The sequence below is a fragment of the Protopterus annectens genome, chromosome 8.part0 (genome assembly GCF_019279795.1).
Source record: "Protopterus annectens isolate FY-2018-M chromosome 8.part0, PAN1.0, whole genome shotgun sequence".
NCBI lineage: Eukaryota > Metazoa > Chordata > Ceratodontiformes > Protopteridae > Protopterus > Protopterus annectens.
The window spans coordinates 904,393,182-904,416,736 of NC_056741.1; the positions used below are offsets into that span (position 1 = coordinate 904,393,182).

A 23,555-nucleotide genomic window follows, 5' to 3' on the forward strand; every position below is an offset into this window, starting at 1 on the left:
AAGATACTTGGACAGTCTGAATGTAGCAAAAAAGAATAACTTTTTATACTTCCATGAATTGTGTTTTAACATTTGACCAACACTCTTCAGATATTAAAAGTATAATTGAAAAGAACTGGAATGGAGTGTTTGGGGCATTTGATTTGACTGAAAAACTGGGTAATATCCCTAGAGTAGTGTATAGGAGAGAAAAATATATGAAAAATATTTTTGAAAAGAACAAAAATTGGGTAGGAAATAAAATCCTTAATGGGAAGATCAGTAAGTGTGATTGTTGTAGAGAATGAAGGCTTATTTACAAAACAAACAACATGGTTATTGGACAATACAAAAAAGTCCTACCAGTACAAGGGATTTTTTTCTTGTAATACCAAGGGGGTGGTATATGTGGCCTTCTGTTTGTCATGCACTGCCTTTTATATAGGCAAAATGGAAAATCAGATTTGAAAAAGACTATAACACATGAATGCGATTAAAAAGAGAGACAATGCAAATGCCTTGTACAAACACACTTTAAATTGTGCTAATTTTAAGAAGTTTGTATGTTGTGTGTTAGAAAAAGTTAATAGGAATGATAGAAGAAAAAGTTAATAGGAATGATAAAGGAGGGAACTGGTCTTCATTTTAGAATATAGAGAGGCCTATTAGCAGATAGTATTGAATGCCAGTCAGCATCCTGGAATTAATAGAAATGCATCCATTAGTAGTCTACATGCATTAAGAGCAGACAAAGGTTAAGTCCGGGGGAGGGTTGTTTTACCACTTCTTCCATTTTTGTGAAAATATTTACCATCATTGGACAGCCAGTTTAGTGAATAATTATACACGAATACATGTGGCAGTTTATATGCTTGAACAGTATATTTAATTTCATGACATGAGATTTAATTTTTATGCTTTTAGGTAATGACGGCTTATAGGTAATAATTGGGTTAGATATGAAGTGTTGTGACTGGTTGGCTTTGTGTATAAAGAGGAAGTTTTTAATGTTTTATTATCTGATAAAGCTCTGTTGGATTAATTAAAGGAACAAAAGTGCTTATCTACTGTATTTGAGTTTGCTGTCTCCTTTTTTCAGCACAATATTTTTTGGTTGTAACTATTTGATTATTGTGGACATTGATAATTTGGGAAAACTAGGGCATGATTGCCTAGACTTAAAAAGGTTCTAGGACCATTTGTTTTGTAACCTTGTATGATCCCATGTTATTCATATATGTATCACTGCATATATATATATATATATATATATATATATATATATATATACATATATATATATAAATATCTATAACAAAAATGTTCAGAGCCCAAAATAAAAGCAATTTATTAAAGTAGTCCCTAGAGGTGCTACAGGCTTTAATAAATTGCTTTTGTTATTTTGGGCTCTGGACATTTTTGTTGTGTGTGTGTGTGTGTGTGTGTGTGTGTGTGTGTGTGTGTGTGTGTGTGTGTGTGTGTGTGTGTGTGAGTGTGTGTGTGTGTGTGTCTGAGGGTGTGTATAATATATATTTCCTTTTTTTAGTTGTTTTGGCATTTATTACTGCATTATCCTTATTTGAAGATTTATGTTCATAACAATCGTTCTGCATGCCTAGTACCTAGTCATGAGTTGCTCTGTGTATCTCCATATGCTTTCTTTATACAGGTATAGTCATTAAAAGCTTGATGGTATTTTAATTTATACAGCATTGACTAATAGTCAGCCTTATGATTCCTTTTCATTGGAGGCCTTATACAATGATTCCCTGTTCATTTGCAATACAGCCCTGTGACCAGATAAAAACATTGTTCTGGGAATGGCGCCCAAAAGACAAAGTTCATCATGAAGAAAAACTGTATATTAAATGTTTTGAGTGACAGATCAATAAAGGATTAGAATTTAATGCAACTACAGCTAAATGTATTCTTTCTCGTCAAACTGCCTGATGAGAATAAAGAGGCATGCTGTAAGAGGAAGTGGCAATGACCGATGAGAGTAATGAGAGGCATGTTGTGAGAGGACATGGCAAGTGACTGATGGGAGTAATTTATTTTATATTTGACATTTGTTAACTGGGTTAGTCCAACTGAGCCAAGTGACCCTTTTTCAGTGGAGACCTGAGGAGAAAGGCTGCGGCATACAACATACAGATTTATGAAATTACAAAGAAAGAAAGAATACAAAATAATACATGCATTGTAAAAATAAAGAAATAATAAGGTGCAGAAAATATATATAAAATGTACAACTAAACAAAGTACATGAAATGTAGCATTATGTTTGTTTTTTGTTTTTGTGTGTAAAGAGAATAGGTGTTCAGGGAAATGTAGGTTCGCATATGCAAGAATGGAGAAAATAGGATCAATGTGTTCTGAAAAGTAGAAGAGAGGTGAAAAATAGAAATTGAAGAGGAAATGAAAGTTAAGGAGGATTATGACAACAAAAGGATCTTGAGTTTAGGAAGTAGTTTTTAACTGGAGTTTTAAAGGAGCTGCTACTATTAATGCTATGGATGTTAGGAGGAAGCCTTTTCCAAGCTAGGGATACTGAGTTTTTATACACGAGTTTGCCAATATTTCTGTTTGGTTTACAGACATATAGAATGTTCTGATGAGAGCTACAAAGTGAATGAGCTGGGATACTATGGAAGATAAAGAGGGACAGGCAGACAGTTTATTTAGTAGGGAGTGTGTAAACTGTAGTTGGGAGAGAAGGAGCTGGGGGAATTTAAGCTACTGAAGTTGCTTTAGGGCAAGACAATGATGTGATTTATATGGCTGATTAGAGGCAAATCTGGCTATATTGGTATAGGTTTGCTCGAGTTTGGTTATTAGGGATGATTGGAGATGGATAAAGATAAGTGAGGCATAGAGTAGGCTTGGAAGAAGGAAGGCTTGTGCTAGGGTTGGTTTGGAGTTGGGAGCAAGGAATTTTTTATTTCTATAGAGAAGGCCCAGTATCTTGTTATTTTTTTTAATACAGTGCTGAATATGGATGTCGAATTTGATCTGGTCATCGATTATAGTACCTAGTAGCTTGGTGTGTGGTTCAGGGTTGATAAGGGTGTTATTGAGAGAAGAAATAGTGAAGGTGGATTTGTGGCGGGAGAGGGATTTGGAGAGGAAAAGTAGGAGCTTACTCTTTTTGGGGTTAAGTATAAGTTAGTGGTCAGTTAGCCATTTTTCTACAGATGAGAAGGTATTTTGAGTGATGGACAGAAGGTTAGACATATTGTCTGAGGTAGAGATGAAAGCTGAGTCATCTGCGTATTGTATGAGAGTAGAAGTGGTACAGGAGGAGTGTAGATTATTAGTGAAGATGTAGAAGAGGAGAGGGCCAAGGATAGAGCCTTGAGGGATGCCAGTCTGGATAGGTAGGAAAGTGGAACAGGTGTATTGCCATTTGACAGACTGGAGCCTGTTAGAGAGAGAACTTGAGAACCAGTGAATAGTAGCGGGAGAAAGGTTAAGTTCAGTTAATTTAACAAGTAACTTGGAATGGGAGGCAGTATCGAAAGTTTTAGGAAAATCAAGGAAGAGGCAAGATACAAGATGATTTTTGTCCCTGGCTTCAGCAAAGTGTGAGTGAAGGATAGGAGGGGCATGGAAGTACTATGATTAGGCTTGAAGCCATGTTGAGGAGGGGTCAGTAGGTTTTCATCAATTACTTACTTAGGAAGCTGGTTATGAATACATTTTTCGAGGATTTTGGAGAGAGGACAGAGAATTATAATGGGTATTTAGTTTGATGGGTCTGTGGATTTACCTCCTTTGTGTAGTGGTATGGTGTAGAAAGATTTCCATATCTGGGACAGTGGATTCTTGGATAGATCTGTTTACTAGGATTGAGACAGGGTAGGCTATAGAGTAGGCTGCAAGTTGAGAGGCATGTTATGAGAGGACATGGCAATTCTGTGATGAGAGGCATTCTGTGAGAGGACATGGCAAGTGACTTATGAAAGTGATGAGAGGCATGCTGTGGGAGGACATGGCAAGTGACTGATGAGAATAGAGAGGCATGCTGTGAGAGGACATGGCAAGTGACTGATGAGAGTGATGAGAGGCATGCTGTGAGAGGATACGGCAAGTGACTGATGTGAGTGGTGAGAGGCATGCTGTGAGAGGACATGGCAAGTGACTAATGTGAGTCATGAGAGGCATGCTGTGAAAGGATATGGCAAGTGACTGATGTGAGTGGTGAGAGGCATGCTGTGAGAGGATACGGTAAGTGACTGATGTGAGTGGTGAGAGGCATGCTGTGAGAGGACATGGCAAGTGACTGATGTGAGTGGTGAGAGGCATGCTGTGAGAGGACATGGCAAGTGACTGATGATAGTGATGAGAGGCATGCTGTGAGAGGATACGGCAAGTGACTGATGTGAGTGGTGAGAGGCATGCTGTGAGAGGACATGGCAAGTGACTGATGAGAGTGATGAGAGGCATGCTGTGAGAGGACATGACAGGTGACTGATGAGAGGCATGCTGTGAGAGGATATGGCAAGTGACTGATGTGAGTGGTGAGAGGCATGCTGTGAGAGGACATGGCAAGTGACTGATGAGAGTGATGAGAGGCATGCTGTGAGGGGACATGACAGGTGACTGATGAGAGTGATAAGACGCATGCTGTGAGAGGACATGACAGGTGACTGATGAGAGGCATGCTGTGAGAGGATATGGCAAGTAACTGATGTGAGTGGTGAGAGGCATGCTGTGAGAGGACATGACAGGTGACTGATGAGAGTGATGAGAGGCATGCTGTGAGAGGACATGACAGGTGACTGATGAGAGTGATGAGAGGCATGCTGTGAGAGGACATGACAGGTGACTGATGAGAGTGATGAGAGGCATGCTGTGAGAGGACATGACAGGTGACTGATGAGAGGCATGCTGTGAGAGGACATGGCAAGTCAGTGATGAAAGGCATTCTGTGGGAGGACATGGCAAGTGACTGATGAGAATAGAGAGGCATGCTGTGAGAGGACATGACAGGTGACTGATTAGAGTGGTGAGAGGCATGCTGTGAGAGGTCATGGCAAGTGACTGATGAGAGGCATGCTGTGAGAGGACAGGTCAAGTGACTGGTGAAAGTAATGAGAGGCGTGCTGTGAGAGGGCAGGTAAGTGACTGATGTGAGTGGTGAAGAGTCATGCCATGAGAGGACATGGCAAAGGACTGATGAGAATAGAGAGGTGTGTTGTGAGAGGCATAGCAAGTGACTGATGAGAGTGATGGGAGGCATATTGTGAGTGGACATGGCAAATGACTGTTGAGAGGCATGCTGTGAGAGGACATGGCAAGCGATAAGGCAGAAATGCAATCAGCAGATCTACTTCAGTTTTTAGTAACATCACTATATACAGAGATGTTATTAATGTCAAACAATAAAATGTCTTGTATAAATAGAGATTTAAAAGTGAATTTAGATAAGAGAGGATGACAGTGATAATTGTTTTACCAGGCTTGTGACGTGTCCATTGTGCACTGTGTGAATCTTTAAAGGTATTTCTTTCTTCAATGGAGTCTGAAAGTAAAGAAAGTAAACTTTCACTATTCTATGAAGGACAGGGAAACAATTAAAAAAAAAAAAATGTGTGTGTGTGTGTGTGTGTGTGTGTGTGTGTGTGTGTGTGTGTGTGTGTGTGTGTGTGTGTGTGTGTACTTGTCTGTGTGTGTAATAAACATACATTCAATAGCTGATTCTCAATCCATTGAGTAAAACATGAAACCTGCAAACACTGAAAATCAGTCATCACAAGTAAGGAAGAAAAAATCTAAAAGAGTGTTTTCAAAGAAAAACCTCCTGCACTTTTTTGCAAGGGAAAAGCCCCCCTGCATTTCCTATGTGGGACAAAAGCACTCAACTATTTGTTTTTGGAATAAAACACATTTTCTTTTGAAGACAAGTGGAGTGGAGGATTTCTTTTGCTACTTGTAAACTTCACAAATATGACTAGAATACATATGTTGGTAAACAATGTTCAAGTTACTATGTCCTCTAATACACAACAGTAACATGTTGCTATACACTGTCTTTATTTTGAAAATATTACCATTTTTATTGGGGTTGCAATTAACACTTGATCTTGTACTTAGTCTTAGCTAACAATATAGTCCCAAACACAATATATTTTATTTATTTATTTATTTATTGACATTTATTAACGGGTTAGTCCAGCTAGGCTTTTGGCCCATTTTCAGGGGAGATCCGAGGAGAAAAGCTCCAAGAAATACAGTAACAAAACAAATTCAGCTATTGTGTTATACATTGCTGGTAAAAAAAAAAATTAGTAATGAAACATTCAAGACATTGAGTTATACAGACATTATAATATTCAATGCATACATTGTAGCACAGAATTACCTTATTTGGTGGGGCTTAAGATAAAGGAGAGGAGAATAAAAAATAACAAGATAGAGTAATAAAACACATTTTCTTTTGAAGACAAGTGGAGTGGAGGATTTCTTTTGCTACTTGTAAACTTCACAAATATGACTAGAATACATATGTTGGTAAACAATTTTCAAGTTACTATGTCCTCTAATACACAACAGTAACATGTTGCTATACACTGTCTTTATTTTGAAAATATTACCATTTTTATTGGGGTTGCAATTAACACTTGTTCTTGCACCTAGTCTTAGCTAACAATATAGTCCCAAACACAATATATTTTATTTATTTATTTATTTATTGACATTTATTTACCGGGTTAGTCCAGCTGGGCTTTTGGCCCATTTTCAGGGGAGATCCGAGGAGAAAAGCTCCAAGAAATACAGTAACAAAACAAATTAAGCTATTGTGTTATACATTGCTGGTAAAAAAAAAATTAGTAATGAAACATTCAAGACATTGAGTTATACAGACATTATAATATTCAATGCATACATTGTAGCACACAATTACCTTATCTGGTGGGGCTTAAGATAAAGGAGAGGAGAATAAAAAATAACAAGATAGAGTTATTTGCATATTTACAGATAGTAAGGTTTGAGCCATTTTTAAGGTACCTAAAGTATAGAGAGGTATTAACTGTAGAGGAATTTCTGATGTTCAGACGTATATATATATATATATATATATATATATATATATATATATATATATATATATATATATAAAGAAGTTAGATACACTATAAGGTGTACTTAGATGTGGGAGAGCTAAGATAAGAGAGTGAGGGATTAAGTTGGGGTTGTACAGTGACAAAGTTTGGAGCTAAGTAGATGTAGTTTGAGTTTTTCTTTAAAGTGGGCTGGGTGAATAGTAGATCAAATGTCTGTAGGAAGTTTGTTCCAAGCTTGGGCTATAGAGCATTTATATAAGAGTTTGCCAACAGTTTTCTTTGGTTGGAAAGATTGAATCAGTTGTAGATTGGAGGTACGAAGGGTACGAGCAGGTTTATAGGAAGAGATGAAAGTTGAGAGAGCAGGACAAGATGACAATATATGGTATCAATGTGTTTTCTTAATGGCACACATCATTGCATGCCTGTGCCTTTTCACATTTTTCCAAGTGGCTTGAGGGGTGTTCCATTCAGCATCACATTTTATTTATGTTAGTATTGTGTATTGAATATGTGATGAGTAACAGCATGTTTAACTGTGACTGTTCATTACCAGTGATATCTGCTCATCCAGCTTTACTTGCTCATGTTTTCAGCTCTGTATTACATACTGTGTGATGACATACATGTATTGTAGAATTTACTGTTACATCCTGCAAGCTGTTAGGAAAAGAAGTAACACAGGATGGTACTCCAAAGGATGATGATGAGGAAGAGGCTTGACGCTTCGGCATGGTATGTCCTTGGACATGATATTCTAGTAATACTCTCTCTTTGGTCATCATATTATAACATACTGACTTTTTTATACTTGTGTCCATGTACAGATGTTTCATCAAATATTAAATGCCATTGGACAGGAGTACAATCAGATGTCTCACTGTCAAAAAATGTGAGACCCATACTTATTTGTCCCTGAAAGATGAAAACAGTGTGATTCTCAAAGGTATGCAGTGAATCTTACTGCAGTGACATTATAGCAAAACTTCCCTACACCCCTTGGTGCATGGTGCTATGCCCCAATTCCTTATTGCAAATACATTAGAGTGATTTGAATACTCTGAGGTAGCACAGACTCAGATTTAATCTATCTTCAGTCTTGCTGCACCAAAGTTTGCAGTTAAGGTTTTCAGAATTCCAATGGAAATGAGCAGAGACCCTGCCAGTGGTTATTGCATAAATCATCTGATGTGTTATCTTGGTCCTGCCATCCCAGAATATAGGAACCATTATGGAACTTTTGCTAGTTATCTTCCTGGCATGATTCCAATCCCTGGTGTGCAGCATCTTCAGCTGGAGATGGATAAGGTAATTGACGATGTTTTGGCTAGGATATTACCTCTTAGCATGGCAGAGGTCACCCTGGTGCTTTGGCAGATACTGTACATGAGGCAGTCTTTGATGTACATGTCCCCAGCTCAACAGGATTTATAGAAAACTTCTGGAAGAACCTCATGTTGATCAGGAATGAACGCGGGAATGGTTAAGGAGAGGCAAATTCAAACCAAGAGATGAAGGGTTAATATTGGCAGCCCAAGATATTGGGCTACGTACACGCTGGTTTACAAAGTCCATTGAACATGTGGGAAAATCAGACAAATGTAGATTTTGTAAAACCGAATTGAAAACTGCTGGTTGCGATATACTAATGGCAGAAAGACTGTATACTGAAAGGCATAATAATGTGGCAAGACTGTTGCACTGGGAATTGTGCAAACATTATGATACTGAAGTGGCTGAAAACACTGGAAACATGAGACACAAAGCATCACACAAAATGATGAAGTCTACGTCACATGGGATCATTACCAACAGTTCAAAAGACAGATGCCAGTAAACCAGATATAGTGGTCCATGAAATGAAGACAAAAGTAGCATTGATCACTGAAATTGCCACACCCAGTGACTACAGTGTGTTCTGTTCAGAGAGACACACAGTCATAAAATATTAGGATTTGCAGGCAGAAATAAGAGCAATGTGGAAGAAAGATACCCAGACATTTCTAATAGTAGTAGGAGTAATGGGTCTTATAAAAAAGAATCTACAATCGTATTTAGACATGCTACCAATACATGTAACCCCATACAAACTGCAGAAGGAGTCATTTCTGGGCATATTGTGTATGCTGCAAAGAGCACTTTTGGCTGACATCAAAGATTGAAACAATACTAATTTCATGAACTTTAATCGTACTTTAACTTAGGAATGGGGCCCATTCCTGTCATGATATTAGAAACCCAAAAGACTTGGAGGAATTAAAAAAAGGGATTGAGGAGTCATTATTGGGCACAACTAAACCCTTTGGGGAGAATGACCACCCTTGCAAATTACAATATTGATAATACTCCTCAAATAACAGACCCATTGGTAATGGAGTTGGGAACTTAGGTTGACAGTAACCTGAATTTTCATCACCACGTGTCCACGGTGGTGAGAAAATCTCATGTGGTGCAGCTTATAAGTAAGGACAGGTCATCTAAATCTACAGAGATCATGGTTCCACTATACTCAGCCCTCATAAGACCACTAATTGAGAACAGTGAACCCTTTGGCATATACCTAACTAGGCATTTGCAACAGTTGGAGGTGGGAACTCAGGTCAACAGTAACCTGAATTTTCATTACCATGTGTCCATGGTGGTGAGAAAAACCCATGTGGCATAGTTTATAAGTAAGGACATGGCATCTAAATCTACAGAGATCATGGTTCCACTGTACTCAGTCCTCATAAGACCACTAAATGAGAACAGTGCACCTTTTGGCATGCACCTAACTAGGCATTTGCAACAGTTGGAGTTGGGAACTTAGGTTGACAGTAACTTAAATTTTCATCATCATGTGTCCACGGTGGCGAGAAAATCCCATGTGGCACAGCTTATAAGTAAGGATATGGCATCTAAATCTTCAGAGATCATGGTTCCACTGTACTCAACCCTCATAAGACAACTAATTGAGAACAGTGCACCCTTTGGCATCTACCTGACTAGGCATTTGCAACAGGTGAAGCAGCCACAGAAGTTCCTCACTAAAATACTACATGGTGTAAATAACATGTCCTCTGTAGACTGCCTCAAAGCCCTGTTGCTTTAATATGCCTACTACAGACTGCAGAAGGGTAATCTATGCCTAACACATATGACATTCTCCATTCCAGCCCTGATGGATCTGCTGTACGTTCTCAAAACAAACAGCACTAGAATTACCCAATCTAAGGATCTAAACCTCTTCTGTGACCTAAACAAAACATTTTGGAGGGACAGGTATGTGTCCAGAGATTATCCCTTCTCTGGAACAGACTTCCCATTCATGTGAAGCAGAGCTCTTCCCTAAGATTATTTAAATGCAGTTTTGACCACTGGATGGGAAATTGCAAATTCATCCATGGCTTGTCACCTCTGTCCCTTATGGAGAGGGACAGCTTATAGATGCCATAAGGCACAGACATATACTAAAGTCATTTTAGTCCTTGGGCACTGATAATTGGGGAAATCTAGGGCATGAATGGCTAGACTTAAAAGGGTTCTAGGACCATTAGCTTTGTAACCTGCTATGATCATGTGTTATTCATGCATGCATACTTCACTGTCATAACAATCTTTCTGCATGCTGTACACCTAGTTATGAGTTGCTCTGTGTATCTGCATATGCTGTCTATTTACAGGTACAGTCACCAATAACTTGATGGTATTTTAATTTATACAACACTGATCAATAATCAGCCTTATGATTCCTTCTCATTGGAGGCCTTATACAAAGATTCCCTGATTATTTGCAGTACAGTCCTGTGATTGGATAAAAACATTGCTATGGGAATGGCCCCAAAAAGACAAATTTTATCATGAAGAAACACTGTATATTAAGTGTTTTGAGTGACAGATCAGCCAATTGTATTCTTTATCAACAAATTGACTGATGAGAATAATGAGAGTCATGCTGTGAGAGGACATAACAGATGACTGATGAGAGGCATGCTGTGAGAGGACATGACAGATGAATGATGAGAGGCATGCTGTGAGAGACAAGGTCAAGTGACTGATGAGAGTGATGAGAGGCATGCTGTGAGAGTCAAGGTCAAGGGACTGATGAGAGGCATGCTGTGAGAGGACATGACAGATGACTGATGAGAGGCATGCTGTGAGAGTCAAGGTCAAGGGGCTGATGAGAGGCATGCTGTGAGAGGACATGACAGATGAATGATGAGAGGCATGCTGTGAGAGACAAGGTCAAGTGACTGATGAGAGTGATGAGAGGCATGCTGTGAGAGTCAAGGTCAAGGGACTGATGAGAGGCATGCTGTGAGAGGACATGACAGATGACTGATGAGAGGCATGCTGTGAGAGTCAAGGTCAAGGGACTGATGAGAGGCATGCTGTGAGAGGACATGACAGATGAATGATGAGAGGCATGCTGTGAGAGACAAGGTCAAGTGACTGATGAGAGTGATGAGAGGCATGCTGTGAGAGGACATGGCAAGTAACTGATGAGACTGACGAGAGGCATGCTGTGAGAGTCAAGGTCAAGGGACTGATGAGAGGCATGCTGTGAGAGGACATGACAGGTGATTGATGAGAGGCATGCCGTGAGAGACAAGGTCAAGTGACTGATGAGAGTGATGAGAGGCATGCTGTGAGAGGACATGACAGGTGACTGATGAGAGGCATGCTGTGAGAGTCAAGGTCAAGGGACTGATGAGAGGCATGCTGTGAGAGGACATGACAGATGAATGATGAGAGGCATGCTGTGAGAGACAAGGTCAAGTGACTGATGAGAGTGATGAGAGGCATGCTGTGAGAGGACATGACAGGTGACTGATGAGAGTGATGAGAGGCATCCTGTGAGAGGACATGACAGGTGACTGATGAGAGTGATGAGAGGCATGCTGTGAGAGTACATGACAGGTGACTGATGAGAGTGATGAGAGGCATGCTGTGAGAGGACATGCAGGTGACTGATGATAGTGATGAGAGGCATGCTGTGAGAGGACGTGACAGGTGACTGATGGAGGCATGCTGTGAGAGAAGTTCAAGTAGCTGATGAGAGTGATGAGAGGCATGCTGTGAGAGGACATGGCAAGTGACTGATGAGTGATGAGAGGCATGCTGTGAGAGGACATGGCAAGTGACTGATGAGAGTGATGAGAGGCATGTTGTGAGAGGACATGACAGGTGACTGATGAGAGGCATGCTGTGAGAGTCAAGGCCAAGTGACTGATAAGAGTGATGAGAGGCATGCTGTGAGAGGACATGGCAAATAACTGATGAGACTGATGAGAGGCATGCTGTGAGATGACATGGCAAGCAATAAGACAGAAATGCAATCAGCAGATCTACTTCAGTTTTAAGTAACATCACTATATACAGAGATGTTATTGATGTCATGCAATAAAGTTTTTTTTACATAAATATAGATTTGAAAGAGTAGTGAATTTAGACAGGACAGGATGAAAGTGATTATAAAGTTCTTTACCATGCTTGTTATCCTTTTCAGATATCGATTGTGTACCGAGTGGAACTTTAGTGGTATTTATTTCGTCAATGGAGTCTGTAAGTTCAGAAAGTAAACTTTAAGTATTATATCAAGCACGGAAACCATTTAAAAATATGCATTACATCTACATCTCTATTTATACATAATGTGTGCATGTATTTGTCTGTGTGTGTATGATACATGTTTATTCAATAGTTGATTCTCATCCCATTGACTAATACATGAAACCTGTAAACCTTGAAAATCAGACTAATATCAAAGAGTCGTCAAAAGTAAAGTAAACAAGCTAAAAGAGTTTTTGCAAAGAGAAACCCACTGCACTTCTTTTGCAAGGGGCAAACCCCCTGCACTTCCTATGTACAGGGCTGCTCTCCCACACCCTGCTTCTTTAAATATACTGACTCTGAGATTGCACAACATTGAAAAAAATGCAAACATCCTTACCCCACTGTTTGTCATCGCACATCTCCCATGGAGTTGTGAAATGTAGGCTATGTAAGGGAATTGAACAGACTCACTTACAATGTTAAAACCAAATGAGATGCAAATGGTCGCTTATTTTGCCTACATCGATATAATGTACATAAACAGCAATTGGGCCACCTGCATCTCGATAAATATACATACATATATTTGTGGACAGGTGTGTGTGTGTGTGTGTCTGTGTGTCTGTGTGTGTGTGTGTGTGTGTGTGTGTGTGTGTGTGTGTGTGTGTGTGTGTGTGTGTGTGTGTGTGTGTGTGGGTGTGTGGGTGTGTGGGTGTGTGTGTGTGTGTGTGTGTGTGTGTGTGTGTGTGTGTGTGTGTGTGTGTGTGTGTGTGTGTGTGGGTGTGTGAGTGTGTGTGTGTGGATATGTCATTTGATTAAATACGCATGTGACTGAATCAAAAATCGCTGAACACAATTGAATGTAAACTCATTTGACTGAATTGCAATTGATCAAAAACATGCTACACAACAAATGTGCTATAAAAAAATCAGGAGGACACGTTACCCTGAACCCCCCAGTTCTACTTACTTAAATACACTAACTCTTTGGTCGCATGACCCTTGTGAAAAGAAAAAGCAAAAGACAGAATGAATCAGAGTTAGCTCACACATATCTACAGATCTGTGGGGTACAGCATGATGGTGGCCATTGCAAATCCACACATACTCTATTAAACTAACTAACTTAAAAACTCTTATGATCAGAGATGACACCATCACATGCTGTCTATAGACTTCTACACTTAATTGCGATTCAAATTACCTAGATTCATGTATTGAGATATATACATATAAATTTATGCCTTGTAGTTTTTACTTACTGATTTGTCTGTATGAACGTTTTACTGTTTTGTTACACACACACACACACACACACACACACACACACACACACACACACACACACACACACACACACACACACAGCGGAGAACTACCCAAGAGAGAGACTAAGGAATTAATTTTAGCATAAATATAAAAATAAAACAAGTGAGGCACCATAAGGTCAATCAAAAGGTATGAATTGAATAACCAGCATAACAGACTGATGAAAATGACTGAGGTTCAAGTGACAGACAAATTGATTGACCTTGATTGACAATTAAGCTATAGAAAATCACAGTTTTTATACATTTCTAGGTTAACAAAGTAACACACATTAGCCAATAAGGTAAGTCCAGATCACTCTGCTGTTTAACAGATCTTCTGTGTTGTAATTCTTGGTAATGATGACTTTCATATTGACTTTGCAATTTATCCTGGTGATGGACACTGTTCTCTTGGCTTTTAGATGAGCTTAATAATATCAAAACACATTTTTTAAATATAGTAGGATGCACAACAAACTGTGTAGAAGTCTGTACTACAAATGCATCTTAGAAATCACCAACTAAAACAATGAGTGAGAAGGTCACTGAAAAACCAATCAGTAAAACCAAAATGAAAACTCCAGCCAAATCTCGTGACCTTCTCACTCATTGTTTTAGTTTGTTTTGGGGATATGCAGGAGGTCCATCAGAGTGGGGTGGGGTCTTACAAAGTCCTGTATGCCAGGCATGGATCTCCCCTTCACCTGTAGGAGACAGAATACAAGGAAAGGGCCTTGAGGCAGTCTGCACAGGGCATTTTACTTATGTCCTGTATTCTTTTAGTGAGGAACCACTGTGGTGGTTCCAAATGTTGGATATGCTTGGTTAGGTACATACAAAAGGGGGCATTGTACTCGTTGATTTATTTTACATTTATTGACCGGGCTAGTCTAGCTGGATACATGTCCATTTTCAGTAGAGGCCCGGGGAGAAAAGCTCCACAAACAGAAAAAAAAAGACAAGAAAATTGTACCAAATAAAAAGCACTTCAAAAACAATGCTAGTAGAACAGCCAACAAAAAAATACATCAGGTGGACAAATTGTAAACAAAGGAATGGAAATAGAGATAGAAAACATTTGGAGTCCTGATATCACAAGACATAACATGTTGAAAGAATTACAAAGAGGACTATCATTGAATATAAATATAATATTTTTTTTATTTTTTTATTTTTTTTAGTAGTTCAGTGGAATTGGTGAAGTTAAAGTAGTCAGATAGTACTGTAGTAAGGTAGTAAAGAAGTTGAGGTCAAAAGAACAGGTGAGTGACAGCAGGCAATAAAAGTTTCAGTCAGGGTTAGTACAAGGGCAGAGCCATTGGGATTTAAGGAAGTTTTTTAGATGCTTCTTGAAAGTGGGTGTAGAGGTAAGTGCTGTAAGTTCGTTTGGAAGCTTGTTCCAAATAGGTCCAATTGAGTTGGAGAACAAACAGTCCCCAGCTTTGTTGTGGGATTTATGGTAGGCTGCTAGGAGCTTTGTGGCTGAGCGCAATGAAGAGAGGTTTTTATAAGGGCTAATAAGAGTGCAGAGTATGGTAGTATTTGAAGGTTGAAAGAAGATTTTGTGGGTGATGCTAAGTTGCCTATCTAGTTAGATAGGCCGATGAATGCCAAATACAGAGGAACAATGACTTCCTTGGACTTAGATACCATACCTTTGTTTATAAGCTGCACAACATAGAATGATTTCCTCACTGCTGTAGACACATGATGGTCAACTGGGTCAACTCTAAGGGGTTTGTTGTCAATATGGTAGTTACTAAGGGTGGATGAGTTCCCAAAGGATACTGTTATGCATTTCTTGGCATTTAGCTTTAGTCCATGGCTCTGACACCAGTTGTTTGCCTGTGTCAGTGTGGGATTCAATGACAGTTCCTTATTTGCAATCATCTGCAAATCTAGTTAGACAGAGATCACTGACATTGGCCTTGCCTTCAGAGAAGTAAATGCCAAAAAGGAGCAGTCCAAGACCTACCCCTGAGGAACTCTACTTGTGACTGGACTCTTTGTAGAGGTGGACTCCCAGTTCTAACTTCCTGGGTCCTGTGCGTGAGCCATTTGGCTATCCAATGAGTGAAATACGGGTTTGCACCTCACCTTCCGAGATTGTCAACAATGCCTGAGTGGGGCATTGTGTCAAATGCAGTGTGAACCATTTTGCCCTCATCCATTGCTTTGGTGACCTTCTCAAAGAAGTCCACCAGGATGAGTAGGCATGACCTGCCTTGATGAAACCAAACTTGGTTGGGTCCAGTGTCTAGAAGTTTACTATATCACTACTGATTATTTCCTTGATAATTCTTTCTATGGCTTTACATGTAAGAGTAGTGAGACTTATCTGTCTGTAGATGGCCCACCTTTGTGCAGATGGATGACTGTTGCTGTTCTCCATTCATGAGGCACAAAACCTGTTTGGAGGCTACAGTTAAATAGCAATTCCAGAGGGCCTGCTAGGTCATGTTTCATGCTATTTAGAAGGCATCCACGGATATTGTCTGGCCTCAGTGATGCAGTGTTCTTGGCCTTGGAGGCAGCATTAATGATCTGTTCCCTAGTGATATTAGGTGGAGTTATATTTGATGGCATTACCTGAGGGATGGTTGAGGGGTGAAACAGGTAAAGTTGGAGCTGTGTTCAGTAGGTTTGTTGTATCTTCTGGCTCAGCATACGTGGCTGCATTTACAATGAGCTCTGCACACAGATGTGTATTGCCTTATACAGTCTATTAATTTTGTGATTCCACCAGGGGGGGCTTGTTTTTTGAGTTAGTTCTGTACTTCTTCCTGGTGGGTACAGCTGCCTCTATGCAGCTATTAACATGATTGTACAGGGTTTTTTGTGAACAGTTCTACATAGGCAGCAGTGTTCTCAAGGTTTATGGGGGCTTGAAATTTTGCCAGGTTATTACTTAATAGCAGAAAGTTAGCCTTAGAGTAGTTCCTGAATATTCCAGGTTTAGCTGGGGGTCCAGGCTTCCTTTTTACTTCAAAGGAGACCATTTTGTGGTTTGACCTTGCAAGGGAAGACATTACAGTAGGGAGTGTGCAGCACTCTCCCATATATTAGTGAAGACCAGATCCAGTATGGTTGCACCCCTGGTTGGTGTACTGACAAATGTGGTCCAGGGATTTTGTGTTTACAAAATCCAGGAATCTCTCTGCCTGTACATTTGGTGTCATATAGGATTCCCAATTAATAGTGGAGTAATTAAAGTCACCCATGAATATGGTATTGGGTTGGATGGTGAGTGTTTCCAATATGTTTAAATACATGGTATGGGTTTCCTGGGTCATGGAGGGGGACCTAGAACTTGTGAGGAAGTGGTACTGGATTTTGCCTATGATGATTTGAACATGGAGCAGCTCAAGTGCATTGTCTTGTTTGACTAGCCTTGAGGTATATTTATTTTTGATGTAAAGAGAGACACCTCCAGCTTTAGTTCCTGTCTGTGTAGTAGCTGGTCTAAATTATAACCTTGAACTGCTGGTGTGCTCTCCGTTGCTTTAAACCATGTTTCAGTGACCGCACAGACATCAGAATTCTCTAAAGTGAAGAGAGCTTCTAGGGAGTAGAGTTTTTTGTTTAGAGTCCTAGCACTGAGCAGTAATACCTTTAGATTTTTTTGGTTTTGATTTGCTATGTTGGAAGTACTTTCAGTTTGGCATTGCCTAAAAAAGGCAATATGAGGGAAGACAATGTTTTAGCTAATATTCAAGAGACTAGAGGGGGAGATGTGCAGACCATCCCTGGGAAAGCAATGTGGTCTGTTGACCACTTCCTTCCATGCTGAGACAAATATTGCACCCCCTTAGAATGACACCAGAAAACTAAGCCAATTATTAAAGTCAGTCGCCTTTTGTTCGTATTGTGGCATCATCCTTGGAGAAGGTAAAATGCTGCTGAATGCTAGGTTCATACCAGCCTGAAACACATATTCCGAAAGCTTCATGATATGTCTCTTCATATAGTCTAAGGAGGTATGTCTCAGGTCATTTACTCCCACATGGACTATGACTGAGTCATACTGGTACTTGTGGTCCAATGACCTGAGTGCATGCATATTGTGGTGGATCCTAGCTCCTCATACGCAACTGGACAGGACATTCTCCTTACTCAGCCTGGTGAGAGGGACATCAGTGTGTCTCACAATGGAGTCTCCAATGACTAGAATGTTGGATTGTGTGGTGGCTTGCCTTATGGGCTTAGAGGTAGAGGCTCCATGAGATGTAGCTCTATGTGTTGATGTGGTTGTTGTTTTGAAACAGTGCATTTGGGGCTGCTGAGAGTATTTCTTATGTGTACTTCATCTAGTAGGTCTTTGGGGTTTAGGAAGGTTATATTTAAGTGCCTCAGCATATATCAGTCTATATGTCTGTTTTGAATTGTGTGTGATGGGTGCAGTGTGTGTACTACTGACACCTTATTGATATTAGGAGTACTTATATGTGAGACCTTTGCCTTCAGTGACATTGTGTAAATACACCTCTCACATACTATATGAGTTTGTTTGAGAATTAACTGGTTGTCAGTCAACATGAAGCAGTTTCTACATTGCCTCAGGATGCCCATCTCTTCCAAGCTGGTAACGGCCCCAGAGACAGTGTGATAGATCATATCCATGGCAGCAGACCCTTTTTTATTGATTAGACAGATTGAATGAGAATATAAAGCAATGTCAAGGGTATCTGGTTTACAAGTATGGGGACAGTGGTTGTCATTGCAAACTAGCTGCCCTGTGTGCAACTAGGTATTGGTGAAATTTCAATTGTGCTTTTACAGGAAAAATGTCACTCAGGGTGTCTGTATCTGTACAGGGCATTGCCAAACACTCTACAGGAAACTAATATGTAGATCGTGAAAATTTAAGAATGAAATATTTAGGCAGATATTCTGAAGTTAGAAACAAATCAAGCATTACTTACTGAAAACAAAGACTTAGCTTGTCAAGAATGATGAAAAAAGGGGAGTTGTGTGAATGGCTACTGCCTGGCTACTACTAGTGCTGGTCTCACCACAGCTTCAGTCTGGTGGGATACAATGCTCCGTTGCCTCTTCTTTCACCAGAAGCAAAACATTAGCACCGATGCCAAGATGAGAAGCAGGCCACAGCCTGTTTGGTGACCCTCAGTCTTGTCCCAGATGATACAATGGTCTGTAGGCTTGTTGTAGCCTTTTCCTGGTAGATGCCTTGAATAGCAACCAGACCAATCAGGAACATCATGCATAGCACTCATTGCCCAACCAGAGACAGCCAGGAATCAATGCACTCTGCTCCTTCTCTTACCAGGAATAGAATATGAGCACAAATTCCAAGTTGTCACCTGTGAAGCAGTTATTAGGCTTTCTGGTGATTAGCAGTCTCCAGAAAATAATGTCTCTGTTCCTTCTCTCACCAGGAGAAAATTGAACCAGTAATCCCAAGATGACTGTTGAGAGGCAGAATGTGGGCTATCCAGTAACTGTTGGTCTTGCAATAGATGTTTAAAAGTAAGTTGAAAATGGGTAAATAACCTAAGCACTGCAGTGTGCAATAACCAGTTAGATGTGAAAAAGAGTGTAACTTAAGCTTTAGCTAAGTGGAGAGCCACTAATTTTAAAAGAGCAAGCTAGATTGAAAGGCAGTGGTCACTTAAATAGTGGAAGGGGAGTGATTTCATAAAATGATAATTTTGTGCTTACTCACCACAGCTAGTGAAAGGGGAGAGAGAAGGAGATATGTGGTCAAATTAACATAAGGGCAGGCAATTAGAGAGACCGTTGTGTTTAAGAACACAACAGCAATGGGGGGGGGGGGGTTCCTGTGCGACTCACAAGAGACGCAGCTTACTGCTTTATTATTTTATGGATTACTGCAACTGAAAGCAACATTTCTACTGTTACATTGACAGTTAATGCTTTATCTACCAATTTAGGCATTATTGATATATAATGCATTTCCTTCCACTTTCTTATAGGTTCATAGGTTCATACTAGGCTATCTGCCCTGGGGCAATTATAAGCCTAGCCCGATTCTGTATGGCTTACGCCACCCCTTGATTTGCATATACTGTGCCCTTTTTAAGGTTTAGTTTACTGTGCCTCTGTCTAATAGTGACACGGGAATAATCCCTGGGACAAACCTACGATCCCCCATCCACCTATCGAGATTCTTCTTGAAGAGATTCAGTGAGGTGCTCTGCCTCACATGAACTGGAATTCTATTCCAGAGTGAAGGGAGCCTCTGGGTTATGAACCTGTCCCTCCAGCAAGTTCTATTTATTTCTGTGCTGAGGTTCAAGTCCCTCGAGCATGTGGCTCTAAGGGATTTAGATTTACTGAGGTGGAGCATTTCCATTAATTCTGGATTTGACATAGCTTTGTATGTCAGGCATAGATCGCCTCAAAGTAGGCGATATGCAAATGAGTAGAGCTGGAGTTTTTTTAACCGAGCAGCATATGGCATCTGTTTGAGACCCTTGATCCTCTTGGTGAGATACTTTTGGGGTCTTTCTAATTGCTGCAGATGTCGGGTAAGGTACATCCCAAAAGGGGCATTGTATTCTATGATGGGTCTGATGAGGGATGAATAAAGGGGCACGATTACCTCTCTTGATCTAGATGTGAAACCCTTCGTGATGAGGTGGGCTATGTAGAAGGTCTTTCTAACCACTTTGGCAATGTGGTTTTCAAAGGAGAGATTACTATCAACTTGGGTCCCCAGGTCCCTAATAACTTTCTCTGTACTTAATGGGTTTGCGCCTATGTGGTAATTTGTCGGCACATTGTTTTTGCCAAAGGGTATGACTATACATTTTTTGGCATTTAGCTTTAAACCATGGTGCTGGCACCAGTTATCTGTCTCTGTGAGACCTTTTTGAAGGATGTTTGTGTCAGCAGGAGAGTCGATTATGGCACCCAGTTTGCAGTCGTCTGCGAACTTGGTGAGCCATAGTCCTCCCACGTTTGCCTGTACCTCGGAAAAGTATATACCGAACAAGAGTGGTCCCAGGACAGAACCCTGTGGGATGCCACTTGTGACCGGTTTCGAGTCTGGCATGGCTCCAGCAACTCTCACTCTGTGGGTTCTGTCTTTGAGCCAGTTTGCAACCCATCTTGTGACATAGGGGTTTATATTTAAGCTGGATAGCTTATCTATGATGCCCAAGTGGGGTATTGTGTCAAATGCCTTTGCAAGGTCCAGATAGGCTGTGTGGACTACCTTCCCTTCATCTATGGCTTTGGTGACTGTTTCAAAGAAGTCAACCAGGTTCAAAAGGCAGGATCTGCCCTTGACAAAACCGAACTGGGTAGGATCTAGTGTCTGTAGGTCCCCAATGTCTTTGTTTATGAGCTCCATGATGATCCTCTCCATAGCCTTGCAGACTAAGCTAGTCAGGCTTATGGGGCGATAGTTTCCGGGGTGCGTAGAGGCTCCACCTTTGTGGAGTGGGACCACTGTTGCTGTATGCCATTCTGTGGGCACATATCCTGTAGTGAGGCTGAGATTGTATAGCTGTTTTATTTGAGGGATTAGTTCCTCTTGGAGTTCATGTAGAATGCAACCTGGGACGCCATCTGGTCCCATGGAAGCAGTGTTTTTTGCTTTGGAGAGGGCAGCCTTCACCTGAGCATCAGAAATGTTTGGGAGGCAGCCCTCTGCCGGGATAGATACTTGCTCTTTTTGGGGGGGGGGGTGGAGAAGTTTGCACTGAACCTGTCTGCCAGGATATTGACGATGTCTGTGGGGTCAGTGTATTTTTTGTCATTTAGAATCAACTCAGAACAAGTCTGGGAGTTGCATCCCAGGTTCCTAACATAACTGAAAAAAGCCTTATGATTGTCTTTGGTGTCCTGTGCAATTTTTCTCTCAAAGCTGGCCTTGGAGGATTTTATGAGGGATCGTAATTTTTTGCTAGTACTGATCAGAGATGCCTTCCCTATTAGGGATTTTGCTCTGTCATGTAGTAGCTTCCTCCTTCTGTTGTACAGTTTATTTATGGCAGGTGTCCACCAGACTGGACGCCTGCCTTTGGATGATTGGGTCTTGGTTTTGTTTGGGATAGCATGATCCATGCATTCCTGCAGATGTCCGTAGAATGCGTTTATATAGGATTCTGCAGTTTGGGCCGTAGTTTCCACTGGCCCTGGGGCCTTGAAGGATTCCACTTCAGTTTTGAGAAGTGAGAAGTTCGCTTTTGAGAAGTTTTTCACTGTGGTTTTCTGGGCTGGGGGTGGGGTCGGGATGTGGACATCCAGTGAAATTAATTTATGGTCTGATCTTACCAATGAGGGATATACTTCTGGTGTGGAGCATAGAGTCCCCATGTTGGTAATGATCAGGTCTAGTATGTTGTCCCCTCTTGTGGGAGTGGTGACTAGTTGTTCCATAGCATTTGAGTTTATAATTTCCAGGAACCTTTGGGCTGAGGTGCTGGGGCTTGAGTAGTGCTCCCAGTCAATGTTTGGGTAGTTGAAGTCGCCCAATATAATGGTGTTCAGAGAGATCTTCATGTTCTCCAATGTTTTCAGGAAAGCCGAGTGGGATTCCTGACTTTGAGAGGGTGGTCTGTAGGATGCTATAAACTGAAAAACAGTCTTGCCCACTGTTAGTTGCACATGGATGGTCTCCGATATTTCGTGCAATGCCACTAACCTGGAGGTGTGGATATCCTTGATAAATATGGAAACTCCCCCTCCTTTTGTAGTTCGGTCCGGGTTTTGGGGCCGAAAAGCATGATATGAGGTATAGCCTGGTAGTGCTGGGGTGCTCTCTGGAGCCTTGAACCAGGTTTCTGTCACTGCACAGATATCGATGTTCTCCATAGTGAGGAGAGCTTTGAGTGCGTGCATCTTGAGGTTAAGACTTCTGGCGATAAACAGCATTACCCTTAGTTTCTTGTTCCTTGTGCTGTCTATGGGGGTGGATTTGACTTTTGAGCCTTGCCTAAAAAAGGCACTATGGGGGTGGCAAGAGCCTTTGCCAATATCCGAATGCCCAGTGGTGACAGGTGCAAGCCGTCCCTAGCGAAGCAACGTGGCTTGTCGAACATGTCATCCCAGGCTGACAGACACTGGATCCCCTTTGAATGACACCAAAATTTTAGCCAATTGTTAAAATCGATCATTTTGTCTTTGTACTGTGGCATCATTCTAGGTGAGGGTAAGATGCTGCTCAAGGTCAGGGTCATACCAGCCTGGGCTACATGATTAGAGAGCTCCTCTATGTCTCTTTTCATGTAGTCCAGGGAGGTACATCTCAGGTCATTCACACCAGCATATACAATGACTGAGTCATATTTGTATTTGCTTTGGAGTGACCTGAGTGCTTGCGTTATGTGGCGGATCCTAGCACCCGACAGGCAGCTCACCGTGACCTTCTCTTTATTCAGCCTGGTGAGTGGGACGTCAGTGTGTCTGACAATAGAGTCACTTATTACAAGAGTATCAGGTGTGTTATTCAGCCTTAAGGGCTGTGGCTGCTTGGCACACTGACTTAGTGGGCTATGTGTTGTGCGTGTTTTGTTTTGAGGTAGCGTTTGCTTGGATGTCTGCTTTGGAGGCCTCTGTTGCTTAGGTAGATTTTTATTTAGAGCCTCCGAGTATGTTTTTGTGTATTTATGTGTTTGGTTCGCTGATGTGGTGGGACTATGTGATACTGGAATTGTGTTGTGTGAGGTTACCTTCT

The 23,555-nt window shown here is 40.9% G+C and overlaps 1 protein-coding gene across 5 annotated transcripts in view; it reads right to left on the reverse strand.

The window, feature by feature from the left end:
• Positions 1 to 23,555, reverse strand: part of IGFLR1 (IGF like family receptor 1) — a 330,346-nt gene that overhangs the window by 141,315 nt on the left and 165,476 nt on the right. For 2 of the 5 annotated variants that reach the window (XM_044080423.1, XM_044080419.1), the window contains exons 3-4: positions 12,514 to 12,588; positions 5,438 to 5,503 (exon numbers count right to left, since the gene is read on the reverse strand). The exons of 1 other annotated variant lie outside the window; for it this stretch is intronic. In XM_044080423.1, the coding sequence (XP_043936358.1) occupies positions 5,438 to 5,503; positions 12,514 to 12,588 (141 nt within the window). The remainder of the gene's footprint in view (positions 1 to 5,437; positions 5,504 to 12,513; positions 12,589 to 23,555) is intronic. 2 more of the 5 variants (XM_044080422.1, XM_044080420.1) reach the window with 2 other exon arrangements.